Consider the following 26,570-nt stretch of genomic DNA (forward strand, 5'->3'; position numbering starts at 1 on the left):
CTTTAATGGAGGCCTTTAGTGCAGCTATATATATATATATATATATATATATATATATATATATATATATATTGTATGTATTGTATTGTATTGTATTGTATTGTATTGTATATGTATGTATGTGTATGTATGTATGTATATATATATATATATATGGATCTTTAGTTATTCGGGTTTTTCTCCCGCGTAAGATTCAAAGTATCTAGGCAACGTTTCGCGAGGTCCCACTCGCCATCTTCAGGCTGGTGCTTGGCTTAGTGCCAGTGCAAGCAGTGTGTGACCGGAGCTGCCATCTCTCTATATATACAAGTGGTGGGGGATGATGTGCTGGGCTGGTTGGCTGTGCTGCAGCCTCTTGATTGGTTGATGGAGTTGATGTTGGTATAATGGGCTGTGTAATGGCCTTTTGTTGTAGAGATATCCTGGATCTTGTGCTGTCATCTCCTGGGTCGTTAGCCTCTTGTGTTTTAACGGCTTGGGTAATGGGTTGTGTGATGGGCTTGTGAGTTCTTTTGTTGTGGTATCCTGGGTCTTGCGTTGTAATCTCCTGGGTCGTTTGTGTTTTGATCTCTTTTCCATTAGCCTCCTGTGTAGTAACAGCTTGGGTAATGGGTTGTGTGATGACCTTGTGAGATTTATTGCTGTGGTATCCTTGGTCTTGTGCTGTGATATCCTGGGTCATTTGCTGTGTTGTGACTTCTTGAGTTCTTGAGGTGTAATTTCTTGAGTTTTCTGATGTGATGTCCTGAGTGGGTGGCTGTGATGTAGCATTTTGGGTTTTTAATATGGCTTTGAGTTTGGGGTCTGGGTCTGTGTTCGCTTGGCTTCGAGTTCGTGGTCGTGCCACATCTTCATGGTGGGGGTCAGTTCGCTTCATGTATGGTTTAGAGGAGTTTGAAGTGGGTAGTGATGCAGCTGCAGTGCGGCTTCTGGTCTGTGGTCGTGTCTCATCTTCTGTGTGGGTGTGAGTCTGATTTTTACGTGGAAGTGTGGTGGTGGCATCTTGTGTGGCCCTCATGGGTGTGGGTCTGGTGTCATTTATTTATTTAAGCGAACTGACCCCCACCATGAAGATGTGGCACGACCACGAACTCGAAGCCAAACGAACACAGACCCAGACCCCAAACTCAAAGCCATATTAAAAACCCAAAATGCTACATCACAGCCACCCACTCAGGACATCACATCAGAAAACTCAAGAAATTACACCTCAAGAACTCAAGAAGTCACAACACAGCAAATGACCCAGGATATCACAGCACAAGACCAAGGATACCACAGCAATAAATCTCACAAGGTCATCACACAACCCATTACCCAAGCTGTTACTACACAGGAGGCTAATGGAAAAGAGATCAAAACACAAACGACCCAGGAGATTACAACGCAAGACCCAGGATACCACAACAAAAGAACTCACAAGCCCATCACACAACCCATTACCCAAGCCGTTAAAACACAAGAGGCTAACGACCCAGGAGATGACAGCACAAGATCCAGGATATCTCTACAACAAAAGGCCATTACACAGCCCATTATACCAACATCAACTCCATCAACCAATCAAGAGGCTGCAGCACAGCCAACCAGCCCAGCACATCATCCCCCACCACTTGTATATATAGAGAGATGGCAGCTCCGGTCACACACTGCTTGCACTGGCACTAAGCCGAAAGCACCAGCCTGAAGATGGCGAGTGGGACCTCGCAAACGTTGCCTAGATACTTTGAATCTTACGCGGAGAAAACCCGAATAACCAAAGATCCATACAAATACCGAGAACTCAGAAAACATATATATATATATATATATATATATATATATATATATATATATATATATATATATATATATATATATACACACACACACACACACACACATACATCTACACGTATATATATAGATCTACACGTGGAACAAGAAGATCTGCTTGTAAATTTCGATGTGGTTTCACTATTCACTCAAGTCCCGATAAAAGAAACTCTTGAAATCATCAAAAATAAATACCAACCAGCTAAACACCTCATGGAACTAACAGAACACTGCTTAACCAACACATATTTCATATACAAAGGACAAAGATACAAGCAAATTGAAGGAGCCCCTATGGGATCACCACTGTCACCCGTCATTGCAAACCTGTTCATGGAAGAATTCGAATCCAGAGCCCTGGCTAATGCCACCCACAAACCCAAACTATGGTTAAGATACATCGATGACACATTTGTGATTTGGCCCCATGGAAAAGAAAACCTAAACAATTTCCTAACACACCTAAACAGCACACACCCCAAAATCAAGTTCACCATGGAAACGGAAACAAACAAACAATTCCCATTCCTAGATGTACTAATCTACAAAAAAACAGATGGCACACTAGGACACACCGTATACCAGAAGAAAACACACACCAACCGCTACCTCAACGCCCAATCCCACCACCACCCAGCACAGATAAACTCCGTGGCCAAAACACTAATTGCTAGAACCAGACTCCTGGCAGACAAGACACACATAAAGACTGAACTATGCACCCTGACTAAAGTACTGACAGCCAACAGCTTCCATAAAAACAAAATCACCGGCTTGATCCACAAAAACACACTGAGACATAATGGAGACCTAGAAGATGAACAGACCTATGGAACAGCTGTCCTGCCCTACATAAGAGGTACTACAGAGAAAATCAGTAAGATACTACACAGGCATCACATCAAGACTGCCTTCAAAACAGACAGAAAAATAGCAGCCAAAGATAAAATTGACCTGGAAAACCAAGGCATATATGAAGTCCCCTGTGCATCATGTCCAGCCACATACATTGGACAGACCAATAGAAGAATAAGTACCCGCCTGGATGAACACAAAAATGCAATAAAAAAGCTGGAACACACTTCCTCACTAGTCCAACACATGAAAGCAACAGGTCATAGCATCAACTTCAATGGCACCAAAACCCTAGCCACTATAGAAAACCCTAGCTACAGAATTATCAGAGAAGCCATAGAGATTGAAAAAAGACCTGAAAGCATGAATAGAAGAGATGATTCCACCAGACTGTCAATTATTTGGAAGCCTGCACTCACAAACAAAAAAATCTCCACACCACTAGCCAGGCAAACACCTGGGCACAAACAGATTCCCCCCTGATACCTCCAGCTCAAACACACCCCAACCAGGCACCCAGATGAAACCTAGCTTCCTAAAAAATGATAGCCGTCCATTTACTCGGAGCCAAGCTGCACTAAAAGCCTCCAATACAGGAACACAATGTTGCCAGCCAATCAAGACACAAAAAAAAGCCACAAAACAGACAGAAGATATTAGAAACATCAATCAAGCAGAACACAGCAAACTCCAAGACCAATAAACACAGACCAAGACTCCCAACCAATCAGGATGAAGAAAAAAACATTCTGGCACAGCAGTAGGCTAGCCCCAAATTTAAAACTGAAACAACTGTAAAAGTCTGACTCACAGACGAACACAATACAGAAACCTGATGGTGGCAGATGAGATTCTGCTGAAACGTTGCTACAACTTTAAAAGCACAACTATAATGACGTGGGAAAATTCCTGAATAAAGCTGAATACTATATAGATATATAGATATATATATTCGTAGATTTTCATGGGTACAGGTATGTAGGTCTAGGTGTGTTCGGGTCTTTTCCTATGTAAGATTAAGAGTATCTTGGCAACATTTCGGCGAGTTCCCACTCGCCAGTACTGGCACGAAGCCGAAAGCACCAGCCTGAGGATGGCGAGTGGTTTCTATTTCCATGGTGAATTGTATTTTGGGGTGTAGGTTGTTCAGATATGTGAGGAAGTTGTCCAGTTTTTCTTTCCCGCATGGCCAAATTACGAAAGTGTCATCTACATATCTGAGCCAGAGTTTAGGTTTGTGTTCGGATTTGTCTAGAGCGTTGGTTTCAAAGTGTTCCATGAAAAACTGGTCGACTTCCTCACACCTTAACAACCTACACCTCAAAATACAATTCACCATGGAAACAGAAACCAACAACCAACTTCCCTTCCTGGACGTCCTAATTTACAAAAACCCAATGGCTCCCTAGGACACACCATCTACCAGAAAAAAACACACACCAACCACTACCTAAATGCACAATCCCATCACCACCCTGCACAGATCAACTCCGTAGCCAAGACCCTCATCTCCAGAACCAAACGCCTAGCTGACAAAGACCACCTGAGAACAGAACTACACACCCTCACTAACATATTAATATCCAACGGATTCCAAAGAAACACTATCACCAATCTAATCCGAAGAGAGATAACCCCCACAGAACAAGACAACGGTATCGCACTCCTTCCCTACATCAAAGGCACCACAGACAAAATCAGCAAAATTCTCCACAAACATAATATCAGGACAGCCTTCGGCACTGACCAAAAAATAGCCAACATCCTAAGAAACCCCAAAGACAAGATCCAGCTAGAAAACCAAGGAGTTTATGAAATACCATGCAACAATTGCCCAGACACATACATTGGACAAACCAACAGGAGAATAAATGCAAACATCACAGAATACAAAAACGCAGTCAGAAGAGAAGAATATACTTCCTCCCTCTTCCAGCACCTTAAAGCCACAGGACATGAAATTAATTTCAAAGGAACCAAATTAATATCCAACACTGAACACTCCAGCAAGAGAATAATCAGGGAAGCTATCAAGATAGAGAAACACCCCATAACATGAATAGACGGGATGATACCTCCCGCCTACCAGACATCTGGAAGCTAGCCCTCACCAACAAACGAGTCCCAGCCACGAAAACCAACACCAGACCCAAAACAACACGGGACACCACCGTCAATCCCTCTCATCAGACCCAGGCCCAAGCCCATCCTATAAACGAAGGACAACCACCATCCAGAAAACAGACCACGGCTGCTTCGCCAGCTGTCGCACCCCCCGACCCCAAAACCAAACAAGCTGACACATGCCAAGAACACAGACCCAGACCCCAAACTCGAAGCCAGACTAAAACCCAGAATGCTACCTCACAGCTACCCGCTCAGGATATCACAATCAGAAAACCCAGGAAATTACACCACAAGAACTCAAGAAGTTGCAACACAGCAAATGACCCAGGATATCACAGTACAAGACCAAGGATACCACAGCAATAAATCTCACAAGGTCATCACACAACCCATTACCCAAGCCGTTACTACACAGGAGTCTAATGGAAAAGAGATCAAAACACAAATGACCCAGGAGATTACAACACAAGACCCAGGATACCACAACAAAAGAACTCACAAGCCCATCACACAATCCATTACCCAAGCTGTTAAAACAGAAAAGGCTAATGGAAAAAAGATCACTACAAAACAAACAACCCAGGAGATTACAACACAAGATCCAGGATATCTCCACAACAAAACTCAAAAAGCCATCACACAGCCCATTATACCAACATCAACTCCATCAACCAATCAAGAGGCAGCAGCGCAGCCAACCAGCCCAACACACCAGCCCCCACCACCAGTATTTATAGTGAGACTGCAGCTCCGATCACACACTGCTTGCACTGGCACGAAGCCGAAAGCACCAGCCTGAGGATGGAGAGTGGGACCTCGCCAAAATGTTGCCAAGATACTCTTAATCTTACACGGGAAAAGACCCGAACACACCTAGACCTACATACCTGTACCCGTGAAAATCTACGAATATGTATGTGTATATATATATATATATATATATATATATATATATATATATATATATATATATGTATGTATGTATGTATGTATGTATGTATGTATGTATGTATGTATGTATGTATGTATGTATGTATGTTGTGGCTCCGATTCCTGAGCCTGTGCTGTTAGAGGAACACAGAAGATGAGGAGGAGGAACAGGGAATGCCTTCCTCCCCAGGACCTTCCCCTCTGGCAATGCCTTCCTCCCTGATAATACCTCAGGTTTCATCAGACAACCGAGAGGAACAGCCTGAGATTAATCAGGAGGAGGAGGGCATATCGGAGCAGCCCCTGACAGGGAGTCAAGTGGACGAATGTTGGCTTGATCCTAGGCAGCGTCGTAGGAAGAAATGTGAGATGCAACGTGGGAGGCGTGGGAGGGTCAGAGAGTGAGCTGAGTCATTGAGACACACCCCACAGGGGATAAAAGTGGGTGTGTTTTCTCCGGAAACTTTGTGCGGGACAAAGTTTGCTTCTCTTCCAGGTTTCGTTGTGACTGTTTTTTGTGGTCTGCTTTGGAATCTTCAGTGAGTAGTTTTTTCTTGTTATCATTTCGGACTTGGCAGGCAGAGTGTGTTGGAATGCCAAGGACATTATCAGTATAAAGGATTAACTCTGTAAAGACCGAGTCATCTTGCCTGCCTGTGTTTGTATGAGTTTGGACTCTTTCATCTTTTTTGGAAAGAAGAAAGGTGAGACATAACATATATATATATATATATATATATGGAAAAACTCTCTAACTAAAATGTGTGGACAATAGCAGAACAATTGAACCATGGAGGTTATAGGTTCTCCAACTCTGGTCGAGACTAGACATGTTTCTCATGGATAATCTAATTAGTTTTCCTGAACATTGTAAAGTTGAATTAGATTGTTCTTATGGTCCTTTCCAACTCTACAACTATAACTATAATTATAACTATAACTAACTATATATATTTGTAGAATTATATGAATTATGTTGAATAGTAATGCAAAATCTGAAGCTTTACGGTTTTAATCCAGATTTTCAAGCTTTATTCTATATAAATTCCTAATAGATTGTGCAACGTTTCACTTGGGAGGACCAGAATGTTCTATTTCTAATTAGAAAATCACTTCAAAATGCACCTTTTCAAATGTGTAAAATGTCTAAAACATATTTCTATCTTTCACTATATGACATATATATTCATAGAAATATGTAAATCTAATCCACTAATAATCACAAGGAATTGTTCTGCAAAGTGTGACAGATGGCAGTCAGCTGTGTAGGACATGATGTTTATGAATTTATTAATCAGTAAAAGCAATCTGCCACAGCTTCTCTACAATGACTAGATTTTAGAAATGATGAATCCAAAACAAATTATCCAATAGTCCCAAAGGTGCTTTTTCAAGAGGCAACTGAACTTTCTAGTTTTTCTTTGAAGACATTTCAACTTCTTATCCAAGAAGCTTCCTCAGAAAAACCAAAAGAAAAACCAGAAAGTCCAGTTGCCTCTTGAAAAAACACTTTTGGGACAACAATGACCTCGATGACTCAGAATCTCCATAGACAAATTATCCAATAGAAGAGGATACATGTAGCTCAGGGCTGAATTGTGCAGCTCTTGGCGCTCTCTGAATTTGGTTGTGTACTTGCAAATATTTCATTACCCAACTAGGTAACATTACCAGAGGTAATGAGTGTGGGATTTATTCCCAGTTTATGTAAGTAGCTTGCCCTACCAGTATTGATGGGAGTGTTGGATAGTAGTAGTTCAGGTGTTGATCCTTGCTTATCTGAATATAGGCTGTTAGAGTGATGTGTTCTGGTCTTTTTCCTTCTTACCTTTTTAATTGTCTGTTTAGAAGGTTGTTTATGTCCATGTGTCAACTGACAGCTGATTTGTCTAAACGTCAAATAGAGAATCCCCTAATGTTTCTGAAGTTAGCTTGTTCTAGGATGCTCACAATTTCCCAATTGAAACTATGGTTAAGTCTGTCCATGGGTTATGAGACTAAGGAGTTTTCATCATATATTTTGACTGTGTTCAGGGATACGTCTGCTACTCTTCTGTTATCTGTCCTACATAGTGACTGATTACAGTCTTTATAATGTAATGTTTAGATGACTCCCTGGAGTCTAGACCTTTTGGTTTACTAAGATATTTTGAAGGCCTTTAGTCAGCTTGTGTGCTACAGTTATTCAGTCTGCTTATAATAGTCTGTTGATTGTTTCTGAAATATTTTTGATGTACGGTAGTGTTAATCTTTTCCTAGCTTGCTTTGGTTGTGTTCTAAAGGGTCATGTCTCGGTACTTGTTGATATAAATGTGTGGGTATTCATTTTGTTGGAAGCTGTTGTATAGGCCTCTCCATCCATCTCCTTGGTTCTAGTTCTTTGCATAGTTTTTAAATTTTCAATTCTTTTCCTCTTTCTCTTTTTATGGATTGTAAGTCACCTAATCGCCTTGTTGGGAAAATGGGCAGCATATAAATTTAATAAATAAATAGGCAGCCTGTTTCCTTTTTCAGGCTTCTGGGTTGCTACAGTATGTTTGTACTCATTTAAGTAATGTTCTTACAGATTGAGGGAGGCTATATTGTTACTTTAGTAATGGAACATTTGGTAAATGGGAGTTGTTTTTTATGCATTTAATTTGCCATTGTTTCCTTTGCTGATGTGTGTTATTGTTGTTGCCTTCTTCTTCCCTTGTGAATGTTATTCCTCTAAAGATGTTATTGTTTGTTTCATATGTCTTCTCTATTGTTCCTTTTTTATGACAAAGTTGTGATCTATGTGCTGGATCCAGACACACATGATTGTGTATGAGAATGCTATATTTTCTAGGCATTGCCTTATGGTCTGCTATTAGTCCTAAGAGTGTTGATCCCATGGGTATTCCTCTGATTGGTTTGTATATTTGTCCTACATCTAAATACAAGCTAAATCCAAAAACACAAGGGAATTCTTGGAAGCTGATGGCAACAAATCAGACATCAATGAAGATAAACCACATTTATAAACTATAAAAAAAGCTAAGAAGGAAACAAGAACACACATCCTCTCTATCAGCTGACACCCAGATAAGCAGGGATCAACACTAGACAACCAAGCAGAAAGCAATACCCTAATCAAAGAACTATCAAGGAGAAAACTACACCCCCACCAAAACTGGCTGGGCAACCGGGATATACACTGCTCAAAAAAAATAAAGGGAACACAAAAATAAGACATCCTAGATCTGAATGAAATATTCTTATTAAACACCTTGTTCATTACATAGTTGAGTGTGCTGACAACAAAATCACACAAAAATTATCAATGGAAATCAAATTTAGCAACCCATGGAGGTCTGGGTTTGGAGTTACACTCAAAATTAAAGTGGAAAAAAACACTACAGGCTGATCCAACTTTGATGTAATGTCCTTAAAACAAGTCAAAATGAGGCTCAGTAGTGTGTGTGGACTCCACGTGCCTGTATGACCTCCCTACAATGCCTGGGCATGCTCCTGATGAGGTGGCAGATGGTCTCCTGAGGGATCTCCTCCCACACCTGGTCTAAAGCATCCCCCAACTCCTGGACAGTCTGTGGTGCAACGTGGCGTTGGTGGATGGAGCGAGACATGATGTCCCAGATGTGCTCAATTCGATTCAGGTCTGGGGAACGGGTGGGCCAGTCCATAGCATCAATGCCTTCGTCTTGCAGGAACTGCTGACACACTCCAGCCACATGAGGTCTAGCATTGTCATGCATTAGGAGGAACCCAGGGCCAACCGCACCAGCATATGGTCTCACAAGGGGTCTGAGGATCTCATCTTGGTACCTAAGGGCAGTCAGGCTACCTCTGGTGAGCACATGGAGGGCTGTGCGGCCCCCAAAGAAATGCCACCCCACACCATTACTGACCCACTGCCAAACCGGTCATGCTGGAGGATGTTGTAGGCAGCAGAACGTTCTCCACAGCGTCTCCAGACCCTGTCACGTCTGTCACGTGCTCAGTGTGAACCTGCTTTCATCTGTGAAGAGCACAGGGCACCAGTGGCGAATTTGCCAATCTTGGTGTTGTCTGGCAAATGTCAAACATCCTGCACGGTGTTGGGCTGTAAGCACAACCCCCACCTGTGGACGTCGGGCCCTCATACCACCCTCATGGAGTCTGTTTCTGACCGTTTGAGCAGCCACATGTACATTTGTGGCCTGCTGGAGGTCATTTTGCAGGGCTCTGGCAGTGTTCCTCCTGTCCCTCCTTGCACAAAGGCGGAGGTAGCGGTCCTGATGGTGGGTTGTTGCCCTCCTACGGCCTCTTCCACGTCTCCTGATGTACTGGCCTGTCTCCTGGTAGTGCCTCCATGCTCTGGACACTACGCTGATAGACATAGCAAACCTTCTTGCCACAGCTCGCATTGATGTGTCATCCTGGATGAGCTGCACTACCTGAGCCACTTGTGTGGGTTGCAGACTCCGTTTCATGCTACCACTAGAGTGAAAGCACCGCCAGCATTCAAAAGTGACCAAACCATCAGCCAGAAAGCATAGGAACTGAGAAGTGGTCTGTGGTCACCACCTGCAGAACCACTCCTTTATTGGGGATGTCTTGCTAACTGCCTATGCTTTCCACCTGTTGCCTATTCCATTTGCACAACAGCATGTGAAATTGATTGTCAATCAGTGTTGCTACTTAAGTGGAAAGTTTGATTTCACAGAAGTGTGATTGACTTGGAGTTACATTGTGTTGTTTTAAGTGTTCCCTTTATGTTTTTGAGCAGTGTATAAATAGGGAGCAAAACCAACTCACTAGCACTGATATCACCTAGCTGGGTAATGAAACATCAACAAGCAAATATCCACTCTCAGACAGCATCAACTACTCCACAAAACAAATTATTTTAATAATAATTAACATGACTATCTGTATTGCAAGCATAACATTTCACCAGCTCAAAAGCTTAGACTGATCAATTACCATCTGTCCTGAATTAAATCTGGGATAGTTCTAAGTATCTACCGTGTTTCTCCAACAATACAGCCTCCACTAATAGGAAGGCCCAGCGTGATTTCTAGGCATGAGATGAAATTAAGCCCCGCCCCAAAAATTTAGGCCTATTTAAACCATGCATTTCCCCACCATTTCTCACATCATTAGTTAGAACTACACGAGGTAAAGAGAAATGGGAAGGGAAGGGGGGGAGAAAACTTGCCTTTAGGAGCGCCATGCAGGTAGCCTAGGCTAGAATACTCTGATCTACTACTGATAGAACATCAGCCGATAGAAGCTCCCCAAAGGCAGAGTGACCAGCTCCTTCTATTGGCCGGTAGAAGCGGCTGCCGACTCTGCCTTTGGGGAGCTTCCATCGGCCGATAGAAATGGCCTCGTGAGGGGAGCTCGCATTAGTTGTCTTTGAATCTACCAGCGAGGCAGGAGAGAAAGCACACGCATATCTGTGTCTGGATGAAAATTGTGAGATTGCGACAGAGGGAATGGGAGAAAACGGCTTAGCCCAAATGTATTCTTGTTTTGCTTTCTTGCCTATTCTCTGATCAATCTCTCCAGGGCAGCTTTTAGTCTAAAATCGCCCAGGTCTCCCTCAGCTAAAAGAGAGGGGAGGTCTCCAAAGACCATCCCGAACCTCCGCCATTTGAGAGGACCAAACTCATTGCTTCTCAAAGTTAGACCCACAAGTTTTTCAAAAGTTCTTCTGAACGCCTCCAACGTCCGATGAAATCAAGAAATGTCTCGTGATTGAACTCAATCAAAAAAAAAAAAAGAACCTGCACCTCGTCGCCAAGTCCCTGGTTTTACGGCTCCTCTCGTCCCGAATTATGCCGAAATAAGGGATTCCGAGGCTGGCGTTGGTTAATTGGTTAATGACGGGCGCTCTTTCAGGTGCTCAGAGAGAGAGAGAAAAGGAGGCATCGCTGAAGTTATCAGACTCCCCACAACTGTTAGCAACGCCACACGTGAGCTGGCAGGATTGCCTCGGATCATGTGCAGAGTGCCTTCGCCATTCAGCTCCCCCCACCACCAGTCAAGGTTCATACTAAAATTAGGCCTTTCCAACCAGCCCCTGCAAATATTCGGCTCTCACCAGAGCAATAGAAAGGACGGTTCAGCCCTTCTTCGCTCCAGCTCCCTCCCGCTCTCCTGTGCCGCGGCGGCGAGCCTTTCACACTCACCCCGCTTCCCCACCACATTCCTACGAGGACCGCTCCTGCGTCTCCTTTCAGGAGCCCGCCCGAACTCCCTTCTAAGGGTAGCCGAGCTCTGCTGCCTCCTCTTCCCTCCCTGGCACTCCCCTCTCCCCAAACCAGCGGCAGCAGCAGGTAAAGGGAGGTCGGCTGCCCTGGGACTTTGGCAGGGTGCCCGGAAAAGGTCTGGCCTGGGCAGGGGAGGGTGGCAGTGGGAACCCCGCAGATGCTGAGCCTTTCCCTCGCCAGAAGGGCTTGGCTGACCCGGTGCAGGGACGAGGGCTAGTAGGGGTGGTGTGTGTGTGTGTGTGTGTGTGTGTGTGTATGTGTGTGTGTGTGAGAGAGAGAGAGAGAGAGAGAGAGACTCAGCTTGCTTCCCTTCTGCTAAGAAAAGTTTGCAGCCGCTCTCCCATGCGCACTCCCCTTGCCATGAAGCCGTTTCTATTGGCCGATGGAAGCGGCTGGTGACTCTGCCTTTTGGGAGCTTCCATCGGCTGATAGAAACAGCTTCGTGGCAAGGTGAGTGCGCATGGGTGCTTGCCCCGAGGCCGCTTCTACCGGCCGATAGAAGCGGCTGGTGACTCTACCTTTGGGGAACTTCCAGTGGCAGCCTCATGGAGAGGTGAGTGCGCATGGGGCACTCTAGGTGGAAGTGTGTGGGGGGGAAGAAATTAAGTCACCCCCGAAAAGACATCCTAGCCGTTTTTTCGGGGCTCAAAAAAAAAAAAAAAAAAGACCCGGCCTTATTTTTTGAGAAACACGGTAATTTAAAGTTTATTTAGGTAAATAGACACACACTATGGTTAGCATTACATAACAAGAATAAAGAATTAAACTGCCAGCAATGAACCATTACTCTACTTAAGAAACATAGAATAGGAATGCTGGATCACATCCCAGCTATTTGTTCCAATAACTCTTGGTTGCCTGATCATATAAGTTTCTTAGGTGTCTGCTGAAAGATGGAAAAAAGACAAGATGAGTGGAAAATACAGTCTGAAAGAAACTATGTTGACATTATTTTACAAAGCTGTGTGTCTGCGGGAGACTGATTCATATGTAATATGTTATGCTGGTAAATCTAAACTGAATGTGAACCTCATTTTATTTGTTATTTAGTATTACCAGATCAGTTTAACACACACACACGGCACCTGTGATTCTAATTTTGTCTCATCTTTGGGCTATGATTTAAGCAGGCTCACCTTGCTGTTTCACATAGTATCATGCCCTTGTCGGAGTCTGAATCCGAGGAGGAAGACAAACAGCTGACAGGGAGTGGAAATGTGGCTCCGTGGCAGTGGAGGAAACTGGGGAAGGGCAAAGTCCGGCTGGGGAGAGCAGGGGAGAGACAAGGGAGAGGGAGTTCAGAGGAAGACCCAGGCCCACCCCCTCTTCATCCGAGGGCATGCATGGAGGAATGGAGAAGAGAGCAACGTGGGTTGAGTGGCTTACGGGGGAGGAAAGGGCCCTGATTCATTAGCCACACCTGGGAAGATAGTTTAAAAGAGATGCATGCTGAGTGTGGCGTCTGCTGGGAACAATGAGTTTATCTTGTGTTGACTTTGGTTATCTGTGTTCCTGGCATCCTCCCAACTGTGTTGAATTATGGCCATTCATTCATGTCTGGAATTCCTTCTCCTGCCCTGCCGGACTAATTACCTCATCTTGCCTTGATTGGACTTATAGTTAGTTTTTGTTGACCACATTTTGGACTTGATTCTCTGCAGCCAAAGGCTGTTCCTGGGAGAGTTTTTCTCCAGCCAGAAGGTAACTAGGACATTGGGAGAAAAGTTGGAGCTAATAAAGAGACTCCTACTGATTATCTAACTGTGTTGCCTTTGTGCACGCCCTGGGTCATCACACATAGCACAAAACACAGAAGAGTGAAGAGAATTAGGATCGGACATCATTACACAGACAATGCTTCCCATCACCACCACTAGCCATTTCAAGTACTGCTAGTGAGAACAAGACTTGGGTCAAATCTGTGGGCTGCTTCTCTCCTCCTCCTTCTACATGGCTGGGAAAATAATTTAGACTACTTTTATAGATTAGAATAAAGGCAGCAGAATGTAAAGTTCATTGCAAGCTTATATGAACTTAATTCTTCCCCGGGATTTATTTATTTTTTTAATAAAAGGAAATTAAGCTCTGCTGAAGTCCTTAACTCACTTACCCAGGAATTGCAGAAAGTGTTAAACCTTCATTCAGATATATTCAGACATCTACATTTTGCCCTAACCAATGATTTACCGTTATAAATAATGTAGCCAGAATGCTTCTCTATACCATGTACAGCCAAATTATCAAAAACTAGAATAATCTATGAACCTTTTGGCCTTTTAACCATCCAGGCACAGAAAGGTTCCTCCATCCATGAAACTCATTTCAGTCCTTCGCAGCTTTTCAGATGTAGGAGACCTCTAGCCTTGTCATTTCTAGCCAACAAGGTTTTTGGCTACAGTGATGTTGTTCAACATATCTAGAAAGCTCCAGGTGAGGAAGGTTCAAAATAATTCACCTATTTTTATGGTGTTGTCACTTTACTATCTATATTCTGACAGCATCGTCAATAAAAGAAAAAAAGCTGACTGTAAATTAAAATAACAATAACAAAGCAAAAGATTGGGAACATTTTGCTTTATTTTATGCAATCTATTGTACATAAAAATATAATGAAAAACACTCCTTCCTCCTAGATCATGGGTGTCAAACTTGCAATGACATATCGTCACATAACGTATCACAACTTTTTCCCCCTTTGCTAAATTGGGGGTGGGCATGGCCAGTGCATAACACATGTGGCCCGCGGGCTGCAAGTTTGACATCCCTGTCCTAGATTATCTATATTGCTGTTGTCCTACAATCCTTCACTTACGTAGCTAGATTTGTTCAACACAAAATCCATTAAGTTCACTGAGTTTTAATGTCAGAGAAGAATGTAGGGGTTTGTTGACCAAATGTAAATTTGGTTTTCAAATAATTAAGGGAATATTAAGTATTCCAAGATAAAAGACACACAGTATACAAATATGTATATAGTTAAGCATTCAACTCTTTCAAGGAGCTTTCCCCAATCTGGTCCAGCTGACTTTGATTTCAACTCCATCACTCCAGGAAGAGTGGTTGGAAAAGAACCAGAGTTGGGAAATAATGGCTTAGTAATTTGGAATATTTGTTGATTTTGCATAAGTTTTCCACAATAGGCAAATGTATTTTCCAGCCCTACCACCCGAGAGCTGTTTGAAATGAGGATGCTAGAGCTCAAATTTCTAATAAATTTCTGGCTCTCTTTGAATGTTCCATCCCCCCACAAAAAATATTCACCAGCCAAATAAAGTATAAATCCTGCCTATGCTATTTTGAAGTTAATGCATTACCAAGTTAACTTATACCACATATTGATTTATTACCCCATTTGAATACTTTCTATCACAATACTCTAGTAGTCTGTAACATGCACCAAGACAACAACAATATAATAAATCTAAAGCAAATTTCTAGCAAAAACTTTCACTCAAAGTTTATATGGAAACATAAAGACTGTTATCCAAATCAAACTATGCAATTATCTCTAATTCTGAAACATTCAGTTGAACTCTCTTAGTCTTACTCCCCTCAGTCCCTCTGGCAGGTTTAGAAACTGGATTTTTTTTAACATGTGCCCATAGACTGAATTTACTTATTAATAAATATATTTACTTACTTACTCACTTAAATGTGCATATCTGTTGGATTTCTTGAAGAGTTTTCTACACTCAGACAACACTAAGAGCCCAACAATTCAACCCTGAGCTATACATGTATATTCTCTACTATTAAAGTCCGTCTTTGGCAAATGTCAAAGGGCCCACATAAAATATGTTAACTCTTATAATTTTAACCAGAATGCTTTAAGCATGCACTTAATCCCTTATTTAAAAGTGCTCTCTTTTAATCATTCTTTCCAAGGAAAGTGAGGGGTTTTAGAAAAATGAGATTCTAGGAAATTTGTGCAAAAGAAAATAAACTTATATTGTTGCCAATAAACACTCAAACATTTCAAACTAGATTTCAGCATTCAAATGGAAAAAAGAATCAATACTTACCTCCTTCTCCTGATCCAGAGCCATTATCTGGAGACAGAGATAGAGACAGACAGACACAGAGAGAGTGAGAGAGACTATTATTCAAAGAACTCTTCATTTTTTTTCCCAAACTCAGAAGTCACCTTCAATTGTAACTAGCACTATACTTTTCTATTTACAATATACATTCATTTCTCTCTCTACCTTATTTAAAAGGTGGAGTCAGGGGGGCGGAATGGGGGGAACTGATAATGAAACACATCTTGGCATGATTTAACAAAAGAAGAGCCTATAAGCTGTTGTAGGAGTAAAACATGTGAAGGATGGAAAGTGCAGACTGTAATTAAGCGTTCTTAAGGCTCAGTTCTTATTTCCTTTCAGCTCTTTTACAATAATATAACTGGCTAATTAAAAACACTAAATTATAGACGTGATCTGTGTAATTGAATGTGTTATATACTATTTGGTCATAGCATTATGACTGTTTTAATTATTTTTGTCTGATTTATAGTGATTTTTAAATATTTTTTTTGTTCTTAGCTGCCCAGAATTCATATATAAGGGCAGCCATGTGATTTTTCTAAATACATAAAATAAAGCAAAAATGAACACATTAACAAATTACTTCATAGGAATTCCACAGATGTTTACCTCTGCACCCTTCCAAAAAGCAGGCACTCAACAACTTAAAACCATTTCATAGCCTGCCAATGCCACAATTCAGAGGCTTATTCAACAGATGTACCATCAAATGTACAGAGGAATCGCAGGCTCAACAGGACATATGATGCTGGAGGTCAGAGCAGTTCTGACTTAGTCCAGATGAACCAGGACCAACCCTTTCCTTCCAGCAACCAAAATCTTTGGCAGAGCTTTCTCTTAACCATTCATTCCCATTTGATTAGATTTTAGCCCCTTACAAAAATGAGCATTCGGATGTGTATGTGAGAAATTCCAATGGAAGATTGATTTTCATGGTGAAAAGAATTAAAAAAACTTGTTTTTGACTTAGCTTCAACTCAAAAGGGAGAAATGGAGCAGCATAATAGAGACAGAACAACTTTGAAATCAGTTCCCTCCTGTAAAATAGTGTGGTACCAAACCATAGATATAATGGGGACAAGACTAATAGATACTGTAGTATGTATCCAATGGAATAAATATAATGTCCTCAGATAAAGAACTGTTTTGTTTGTGTGTCACAGTTCAATACCCCAATACATGAGACACATATATTCTTCAAAACAGCTCTGTCGGTGGTGAACAATTTTTTTCTCCCATAACAAAAAGGAGGAGAGAAAGAAACATTAACTAGCTAGCAAAATGACTGCAATTTATTTCCTGAAACTTTTATAAACCCAGCAGTGACTTAATGGAAGTTGTCCAGAGAACTGTTCTCATTTTATTTTTTCCTTCTTTCCATTTATACCTTGATCCTTCCCCCTTTAGAATTTTTCTGCCATTGTAAATAATACCTTCTAGAAATACTCTACCCTGCATTTAGTGTTATGGAAATGAAAATGAGGCAGCTACTTGCAAAAAGCACAAGAGAGAAGTATAACAGTGATCTATTAATGAAGTAAGAAACACAAAAAAAATCTCCACATCTGAAGGAAAGGTAGTTCATATCAAATAACTTAATTAAGCTGCACACAATGACAATAAATCACCCAACACCATTGCCCAAACTACTTTTATTGTCAAAATTACTGTACAAATTGTTTCTGGAATATTATGATTTAAACTTAGCTATTCAATGGAGATTTGTCGGTGCAACTCAGGCACTGAAGTAATGAAAATGGCATAGACTTTCCTCATCTCCTTTTTTTTCTTCAAACAATTACCTAAAATGGAAGCTTATAAGTGGAGGAGATAGGAGACCTTTAACAAGCACTGCAGATAAATCCTCCTCGAGCAAATGTATCACAGAAAACGTTCTTATACTTTAAACTTGATTACCTTAATGTGAATCAATTCCAATTTTCTTTTGAAAATCAATGAAAACAATTTAAAACTCTTAGTTTACATCATCTTCACCTCAGCTTGAAAATTATGAGTAAAGATGATGAATGAAATCTCCAGGTTCTTCCCCCCTGCTTTTTCAGGCTTGTTTTCTTATATCTAAAAACAAATAAGGGAAACCCTTGATCGAATAATAAATTTGATAGTTTTTCAAGAATCAAAAGACCCCTGTGGAGGTTTTATTTTTGTTTTTGTTTTGGCTATTACAGACTAAAAAGGCTACTCCTCTGCAAAAAAAGGAGAGCTGTTTTAATTACCCTCAAAAGACTTAATAAATTCATGTTTTGGTCACATAAACTCATGTTTTGGTCAAGATGTAGTATTAGTCATGCCCCTGGGAATTCTGGGAATCTAATCCTAGCCGATCAGCCTCAGAGATAGCAAGCCTCTAAATACCACTTCCCAGAAAACCACAGCGGAGAAGAGTTATTGATCTGATGTTCTTGTAGGATCCATCAGACCTATTTGTTTAGTCACTGTGGGAGACAGGATGGAAGTAGGTTTAAAGCCATGTGCAAGAAAAAGCAACGCAACAAATAGAATGCAGAGAGGTCTAGTTACATGGTCACTTTCAGCTTAAGTTATGAATGGGCTGCAGATACCTCGTTGAACTGCTACCAAGTTTAAGAACATATTTTATATCAAGCAAAGAACATTTACCTATCCTGAAGAATCTTCTATATAGGTAGAGCTCAAATGCCTAATAAAGTTCAGCTCCCTTCTGTACCATTCACTGAATAGATTTATTTTTTCCTAAATCATTCTGTCATCCTTAAAATATAATCATTCTTTAATTTTTTTTAAAAAAATACACTTTTTTCTAAGTTGTCTTCTTTGGATAAAGGTGTTCTTCATTCCTCCCACCCCCAAAAAAATAAATAAATAAATTCTGCAACACTACTGAAATGCTACAGTCCTTCTGCCAAAAATTCTTTGTAGGAAAGACCAGTTCCAGACATTTGCTTTCATAGCTAAATTAAGTACCTATAATTAAACATGATTTGCACCTGTATTTTTAAATGATACTAAATTTGGCTGATTAACCTATGAAACAAGGGTTTTAAATTAAATTTAAATTAAATGTTTTAAATTAGAGAAAGAAGAAAGGAAAGAATCTGCACAGTCAATTCAGTTTTTTCCATATGCCAAAAACTTCCGTAAGTAGACCTCTTCTTCCAACCTAAAATTTGAATTGCAAATTACAATCAATAAACAAGAGTCCCATGGTTCACTCTATAGTGGAGACTGGACATTAAAAAATTCGAAATGCTCATGTTGGCACAACATTCTACGTAGTAGTATCATTGCAAAGGATGACTGGAAAATATCCAGTGAGTTTTTCTTTTCTCCCTGAGGTTAAAAGCAGCATGGATTCAGGATTCCATCAGAAGAGGAAAAGATGAAAACTATTCGCCCTGCAGCTGTTAATAATTTAAACAAATAAACAAGCTGTCAGGACTAGTAAGGCATTGAAGAACATACCGCCTGTGGCATTCAGGCTGGTGCAGGAGCTCATGGAATCCAACATTCACCCATTAAAAAAAAAGCTGTACACCAAAAGCAGGATTCCAGAAAAGACATTTGACAAGGACTCTTCTCCTCAACTGCTCATTTTCTCTGAATTGAAAGAACATCCAGTTCTATGTGCTCCACCTGCCATCTGAAATTACTCATCCCAGATGCAAGTTTACAACCCCAGTGAGACTCGGGCCCAATCTTCTAGCAGCATCATTTCCATCTGCTACCTGTCCTCTTTATATCCCTTCTCTCTCCAATCTACTGCATGCCTGCTGGCAATTAGCCTCCAGTCTCAATGTCAACAGCAAAGTTTCTACCTAATTGCCCAGAGCAGGACTGTTGAAGATAGGCCTTTAAACTATTGCTTGGCAGGAGATAGAGGGAGGCTTTTTCCTACAAATCCCGGGAAAGTGTTTGCAAAGTTCATTCTGATTGCTTATGGCAGAGTCATTTGTTCCTCCTTAGCAGAAAGCACAAGGCAGCTCCAGTTCGAATATAAAAACAGTGTGGGATGCTTAGAAACATATCCAACACTGTACAGTTTTAGATCTGAGATAGCTTTTGCAAAGAGCATCTGCAGCATGACAGATATTTTCAAAGCATTTTCTCAGAATCCCTTTTCCAAAATGGATGGAACATATTTTGTGCATTAAAATGTAAAATGTGGCGACACGTTCTCATACATAGCTAAATTTTGTAGCTTGTCTGACTAACAGCTGTTTTCCACTGGTGGAGAAAGATCTTTCAGTTCAGCAGTTAACACCAGTATTATACCCAAGTCAGGAACCTGTTACTTAGATCAGCAAGAGACCCTTTGAAAGATTCCCTCATTGCCAAAAGCCTGTGGTGCTTCTCCTGTGTGTTTTCAAGGTTACAGACTGTTCTTACCATGAAGGTGTGTTTGGTCCCAATTTCCCAATGTTTGGGGAAATGGTCAAAACCCATCTTTTTTTTTTTTTTTTGCTATTTATTAGTTAGTTAGATTGGTTGCAATTGTACTTTTTAAATTTTCCCTTCATTTTAATTGTATTGTTTTATTCTTTTTAACCATGTCTCACTGCCAGCAACCTTGGTGTGGTATAGCTATCAAGGAAGAATACAAATTTAATATAGAAAGAGTGGTGGGAAAAGAGTTGCACCTTTCTGAACACTTAAGAAGATGGAGGGAAGACATGCTTGGGGGCTGCACAGTGATGGAATGATCTACGTGTTCCTTCCACAGTTTGTGTGCTCTGTGCAAGGCATGTGACATAAACACACAGCATGCACATAGGGAAAAGGCATAGGCGATGGCATGTTGTGTGGGTGTGTGTACACATACACACACATACACACATTCTCATTAGCAATTTGCAAATGAAAGCCAATGACTCCTGGCCAAACATGCCTCTAATAACAATACTGAAAAGCAAAAATGAATATATATATTATAGGCTTTTAGATATAGTTCAATGTGTCAGTTGTCATCTTTAAAGCCCTCTAGAGGCCAAGTTACCTACTAGACTACCTATTCCCTGAAGATTTCTGCCTACTCAGACTGTGCTCTGGATCCTCTTGATGAAGCTATGTCGCCTGATGGGCTCTAGGAAGCCCAATTTCTCTGTTATGGTGCCATCATCCCCTGGGGATACAGACGGCCTTTTTGTTAAACTGGCCTTTTAGAAGACCTGGCTTTTAAAAGACTAGGACCAGGATATTAATGGAGCTCTGATATGTTTCCCTCTGTGTGTAATATGTTTGCAATGATATCTTTATAATGGTCTCAACCAGGGGTGGGATTCAAATTTTTTAACAACCGGTTCTGCGGCTGTTGCTAGGTGAGCATGGCTAGGTGAGCATGGCTAGATGGACATGGCCATGTGACTGGGTGGGCATGGCTTCTTCTTCTTTTTCTTTTTTTTGCAGCACCCCCTGCCCAGTTGTTGTTGTTTTTTTTTTTTTTTTGCTTCCTGGGTCTCAGGGAAGCCTCCTGAAGGGGGAGTGCAGGGGGGGCTCCACAGCACCCCCCATGCCCCCCCCCATGCTCCGTTTTTGGGCCTCCTGGGCCTCAGGGAAGCCTCCTAGGTGAAGCAGTAAGACAGCGAGGGGGATCCTGGCACAGCTGGTCGCCAGGAGAGGGGGAAGAAATACCTGTAAGGAGTGACTGGGCGGGAAATTTCCGGTTTGTCGGCTGCGGCGGTAGGGATTCGCGAGCTGCGCGATCCCTGCCGCGCTAGCCGCTTTTGGGGCTCCGATCCGAAGGCTGCGGAGCAAGGCTGCCCTGCAGGGGCAGCTGAAGGTAGGGGGATCCGGAAAAGGGTTTGGGGTGTTGCAGACCCCCTCCTGGCCGGCAGAACCCCCCTTTACCAAGGCGGCGTAGCGGCGGTCCGTAATGGCCGCCACAAAGAAGCCGGCAGCTGGGCAAGTATGCGCAGGAGGAAGAGGAGAAAGTTTTTAAAAGTGAAAGTCTTCTTGGTCGATCCAGGACTCTGAGATATATTTAATTTAATTCCTGGAAGTGATGGCTTTTGGATGATTCTTTCCACAAGAGAAAGTAAGCGGCAATTCTGAGGTGCTGAAAGGAAAGTTTACTCTCCCTCCCGGACGGAATTAACAAACGGATATTGAGAAACCTGTTTTTTTCAGGTAAAACTAGCTTTATGGGATAAGTCGGAAGGAGAGGACAAAAAATATATTTATCTGGTTGGATTTTGTTGGAGGAGATGCCTTAAGGATTTGGAGACAGAAATAAAATTTTAATAAGGCTTCAAAACACAGATTTGGATTTTCTTTTTCCTTTGTCTGATACTACCCCTGGAAGAGAAAGAGGAAATTTTGGCTTGGCTTGGATTGATTGAGGATTGTGGACTTTGGGATTGTCTTACTTTTTTTTTGGAATATTTTGGTTGGAGTAAGAAGAAAGAGGGAAAAAAGAAAAGAAAAGATTTATAATGGCTTTCTCCTTTGAGGAACTGAGGGATGAATATGAACAAACAAAAGCAGCCTGTAAAGATGGTATGGAAAAAGCTTTTCTATTTTTAGAAATGGCGCTGGTTAACTATGAACAGACAATCGACAGATGGAACAACAACAAGAAGAAGACGAAGAAGACACCATCTTTAATGAATCCCAAAATTTATCTAAGAAAGAAGGAAGGAAGAAAGCGAGGAAAATGAAGGACTTAAGATCTAAAAAAACATTTAAGAAAGAGAAAAATATGATGCAAAATAAATACAATGATAGCAAACAAGAGAAAAAGCGAATACAACAGAGAAGGGATGCCAGCAAGACAGAGGTTAGAAGAAGGGGGTAGGAAGATCTGGTGGGGGAAGAAAGAAAGGGAAAGGCGGAGAAAAGCCACAAAGTTTTAAAATTGGATGGGAAAAGAGGAATCTTTTTAGGGATAAAGGGTGAAGCATAAATTTTCTTAAAAAAGATTTTGCAAGGTACATAAGACGGTATTGTAATATTTGTATTAGAAATAGAAAATTAGAATGGCTTAAGAGTTAATAAGAAATTAAAATGTTGAAATGTTTAATAATGATTGATTTTTAAAATGTAATAAAATATTGAAGGGAAAGGCAATGGGAATGCTATAAGATTTATTATTTAGATTTATTATTTAACTACGTATTTAGGAGGATACTATGTATTTAAACACTTTCGATTTATTACTCTGTTTTTATTGTTATTAAAAGTAAAAATTAATAGATAGAATGTACCAAGCAGAATCAGATTGGGTATTAGGTGTCATTTTAAATGTTAATCTAATATTTAGGAGAGGATAGAAAGGCATCATACTCTGATTAGAGATTTCAGGAGAAATTCCTTTTTTTTTTTTTCATTATAAGGAATGAGATAGAGGGATAATAAAGGATGGGCAAAAGATACAAATATAATGATTTAAATTAAGATGGATTGAATAAGATAGAATTATGAAGAGTGAAATGTGTGGAGAAGTATATATAGAAGATACAGAATGGCAAATAAAATAGATAATGATCTGTAAGATGAGCATGAATATAATTAAAGCCCATATAAAGAGAGGTACCGGGGCCAAGTTACTTTACTAAAAGATTTTTATATGTTTGTTTGTGTCTGTTTATGTTTTCTGAGAAGTATTGGTGAAACCTTTTAGAAGCATAGAAAGAAAATGGCGATAATCAAGTCAGAAAGAAATAGAGGACAAGAGATGTTTTTATGCTCATTTAGAAATGGTTTAAAATAGAATTGTATTGTATAAGATAAGGTTTTATCTGACTTGTAAAATTTATAATGGAAAAAGGTTCAAATATGTAATGGTTGATGATGATTTGTTTGTTTTTGAAATTAATAAAACCTGTTTAAAAAAAAAAAAGGAGTGACTGGGCGGGGGAGAATGCAGTCAGTGATGTCGGGCATGCACGCGATGTTGCACATGCACGATAAGGACTGACTGGGCGGGGAGGGCCGGGACCAGCCAGGGGCACAATTTGCCAGTTCTCCAAACTGCGCAAAATCATAACAGCTGGTTCTATAGAACCAGTCCGAACCAGTAGAATCCCAACCCTGGTCTCAATTTTGATTTTGATTCCCCCCCCCCCCCCGATTTATTTTGATAATTGTATTGTATTTTTAATCTTTGCTTGTTACACAGAATAACACTGGTTACATAGCTGCCATATGCATTTGTTTAATAAAGAAGTAAAAAATAGTATTCCATTTCGTTCAGAAAGTTTAGCTGCTGCTTCTGGTTCAGCCTTAATGTCTTAGGTATGGAACTGAACAGCAAAAGAAGGGTGGGTTAAAATCTTCCTCTCAGTAGTCACCTAGCAATTCTTAATTACCCATGACAAAAAATAAAACCAATGCTGCCACTGCCCCCCCACCTCACTCCCCAATAATGTTGTCATCATTGCATTTTTGAAGTTTAAGTGCATGTTACAAAATTTATATGCTCTAAGTCCATAATAAGAGTTAATTACTTCAAAATGTGGGGTACTGATTTGAAGTTAAGTGTGGTCTTGGCCTTTTCTTTGGTAAAAAACAAACAAGAGAACCAAATGCATATCTGTTATTCAATTAAAAAGTTTACTTTTAATTATAGAAATAAATAATAGTTGGGTTTTTCCAGTTGAACAGTTATAATAAGAAAACCAGAAGACTGCACTTTCTTATGAACACAACTTTCTGACAGAGGAAATTCAGTTCCATTATAAAAGCCAGCTTTAGCAGAAATCAATCCAGGGAACAATTATTTGGGTTATTGTAGGTAAGTTGAAAAATGCACAGCATTGAAAGAAATAGAAAGGCTTTACTTCTTCTATATCTAATTAGTCGGCATCCTGTTGCAAGGTCTGTTTGAACTCAGAATGTGAAAACATTGTAAGACATAACTTCTACAATTAAATGTGGAATTACTAATGTTGTTAAGTAATGAAATTGTTTAGTAAATTACTGGAACTTAGTAAGAAAAAAGGGGGTATTTTAGCTAAAGGTATTATAATACTTGTATTGTAATATAGAAACAAGTGGAACGCATCCATGCACCTTAAGTATACTGTAATAAAATGACCAGGAGCAAATCACAGATTCACACAATAGGATCACAAGCTCCCTCTGCTGACAAAAATTTCTTACCATCAGCAAGAGTTATTGTAATTGTTCTATACTGTAAAGTTACTACATAGGATCCCCAGCTTATTTAGGATTTCAAAATAAGATTTGAGTCCGAAAAGTTAGAGTACAGGTAATCCTCACTTAGGATTGTTCACACTTTGTGACTACTGAAAGTTACAGCAGACCTCTTCAGAGCTACTTACAGTCTAGTTCTGAAGTACTGACAACTATGCCCCCTCCATGGTCATGTGATCACATATTGTGCACTTGGCAACCATTTCGCAGTTATGGCATCCTGCAGTCACATCACTACAATTTTTGTCATTTTTTTTTTTGTCAGTTTTCAGTTTACTTCTAGTTTGCAGGAAAAAAAACACCCATTGAAGAAAATGGGTTCATTTAACAATTGCCATGTTCACTTAACAACAGCAGATTTGCTTAATGACTGCAACCAAAAAGATTGTGGTGACCTGCTTAATGACTGCCACCACTTACGACTGTAATTCTGGACTCACTTAAGATCATAAGTCAAGGACTACCTGTATACATTTTCCACAATAATGGGATGTATCCAAGTCACATTTGTATTTTAAAACCTTTCTATTTTTGTTTTCAAATGCTTTGTGGAACCAAATCATAATTTTAATTTTACCTTCCTAATCTCCTAGAAAAAAACTTTTGATCAAGAATGGAAAAGTAACTCATAACAATTTGACCAGCAAGTTGTAGTCAAAACCATTCATTTGCCATTTTAGATGGTTTTACTACAACTTCAAACTATCAAAAATATGCTAGGTTTTAAGATGGGTTATGCAGGTTCTGTTATCTTGAGGGCATAGCAGCTTTGCGTGGCATGTTCCTCAGTGCTACACTATAAAAATGCACAAAAACAAAGCCTATTCAGGGTGGATGTTGAAAATTTATAAAGAGAGAAATGATTGTCTTACATATCCACTTGTTATTTCCCCTCACATTTCCATTTTCCCCCCCAAGAGCCAATTTTTTGTCTATCTATGCTGGGACCATAGAAATAGCAACCATCAACCAAGTCATATTTTTTGCATTGTAATTTTAAGGTATCATGGAATATTTAGTTGTTTTTGGTTATATCATGCATTTCCCTTTTTTAGAATTTCTGTCACAGCTAAACCTTTGCAAAATTTCCATCTTTTCCTATAAGCACAAGAATATAAAAAAAGTTCCCAAGAGCATTATTAAAATCTCATAACTCACATCTATTTGAGGCAATGGAGCAACTTTCAACCAGAAGTCACAGGTACTAATGAATTTTGCTTTAACAGTAAAAGTGTTGTGATAATAAAATATTCTAAATGTTGTGAACTCATAAGGTAATTACAATAATAGTTAAATAAAGTAAATAACAAGAACAATAAAACTATCTCTCTTAACATCTTAGGAAAAATATTGCCTGCATGAACACAACTATCAAACAAGAAAACAGTGCTAAACAACATTTTAAATACTT

The 26,570-nt window shown here is 40.3% G+C and overlaps 1 protein-coding gene across 2 annotated transcripts in view; it reads right to left on the reverse strand.

The window, feature by feature from the left end:
- TMEFF1 (transmembrane protein with EGF like and two follistatin like domains 1) overlaps window positions 1-26,570 on the reverse strand; it is a 128,023-nt gene that overhangs the window by 31,923 nt on the left and 69,530 nt on the right. For both annotated transcript variants that reach the window (XM_026672472.2, XM_087961127.1), the window contains exon 4: window positions 15,989-16,015. In XM_026672472.2, the coding sequence (XP_026528257.1) occupies window positions 15,989-16,015 (27 nt within the window). The remainder of the gene's footprint in view (window positions 1-15,988; window positions 16,016-26,570) is intronic.

The sequence above is a fragment of the Notechis scutatus genome, chromosome 3 (assembly GCF_049901735.1).
Source record: "Notechis scutatus isolate UNSWTSFEM ecotype Mainland chromosome 3, rNotScu1.2, whole genome shotgun sequence".
NCBI lineage: Eukaryota > Metazoa > Chordata > Lepidosauria > Squamata > Elapidae > Notechis > Notechis scutatus.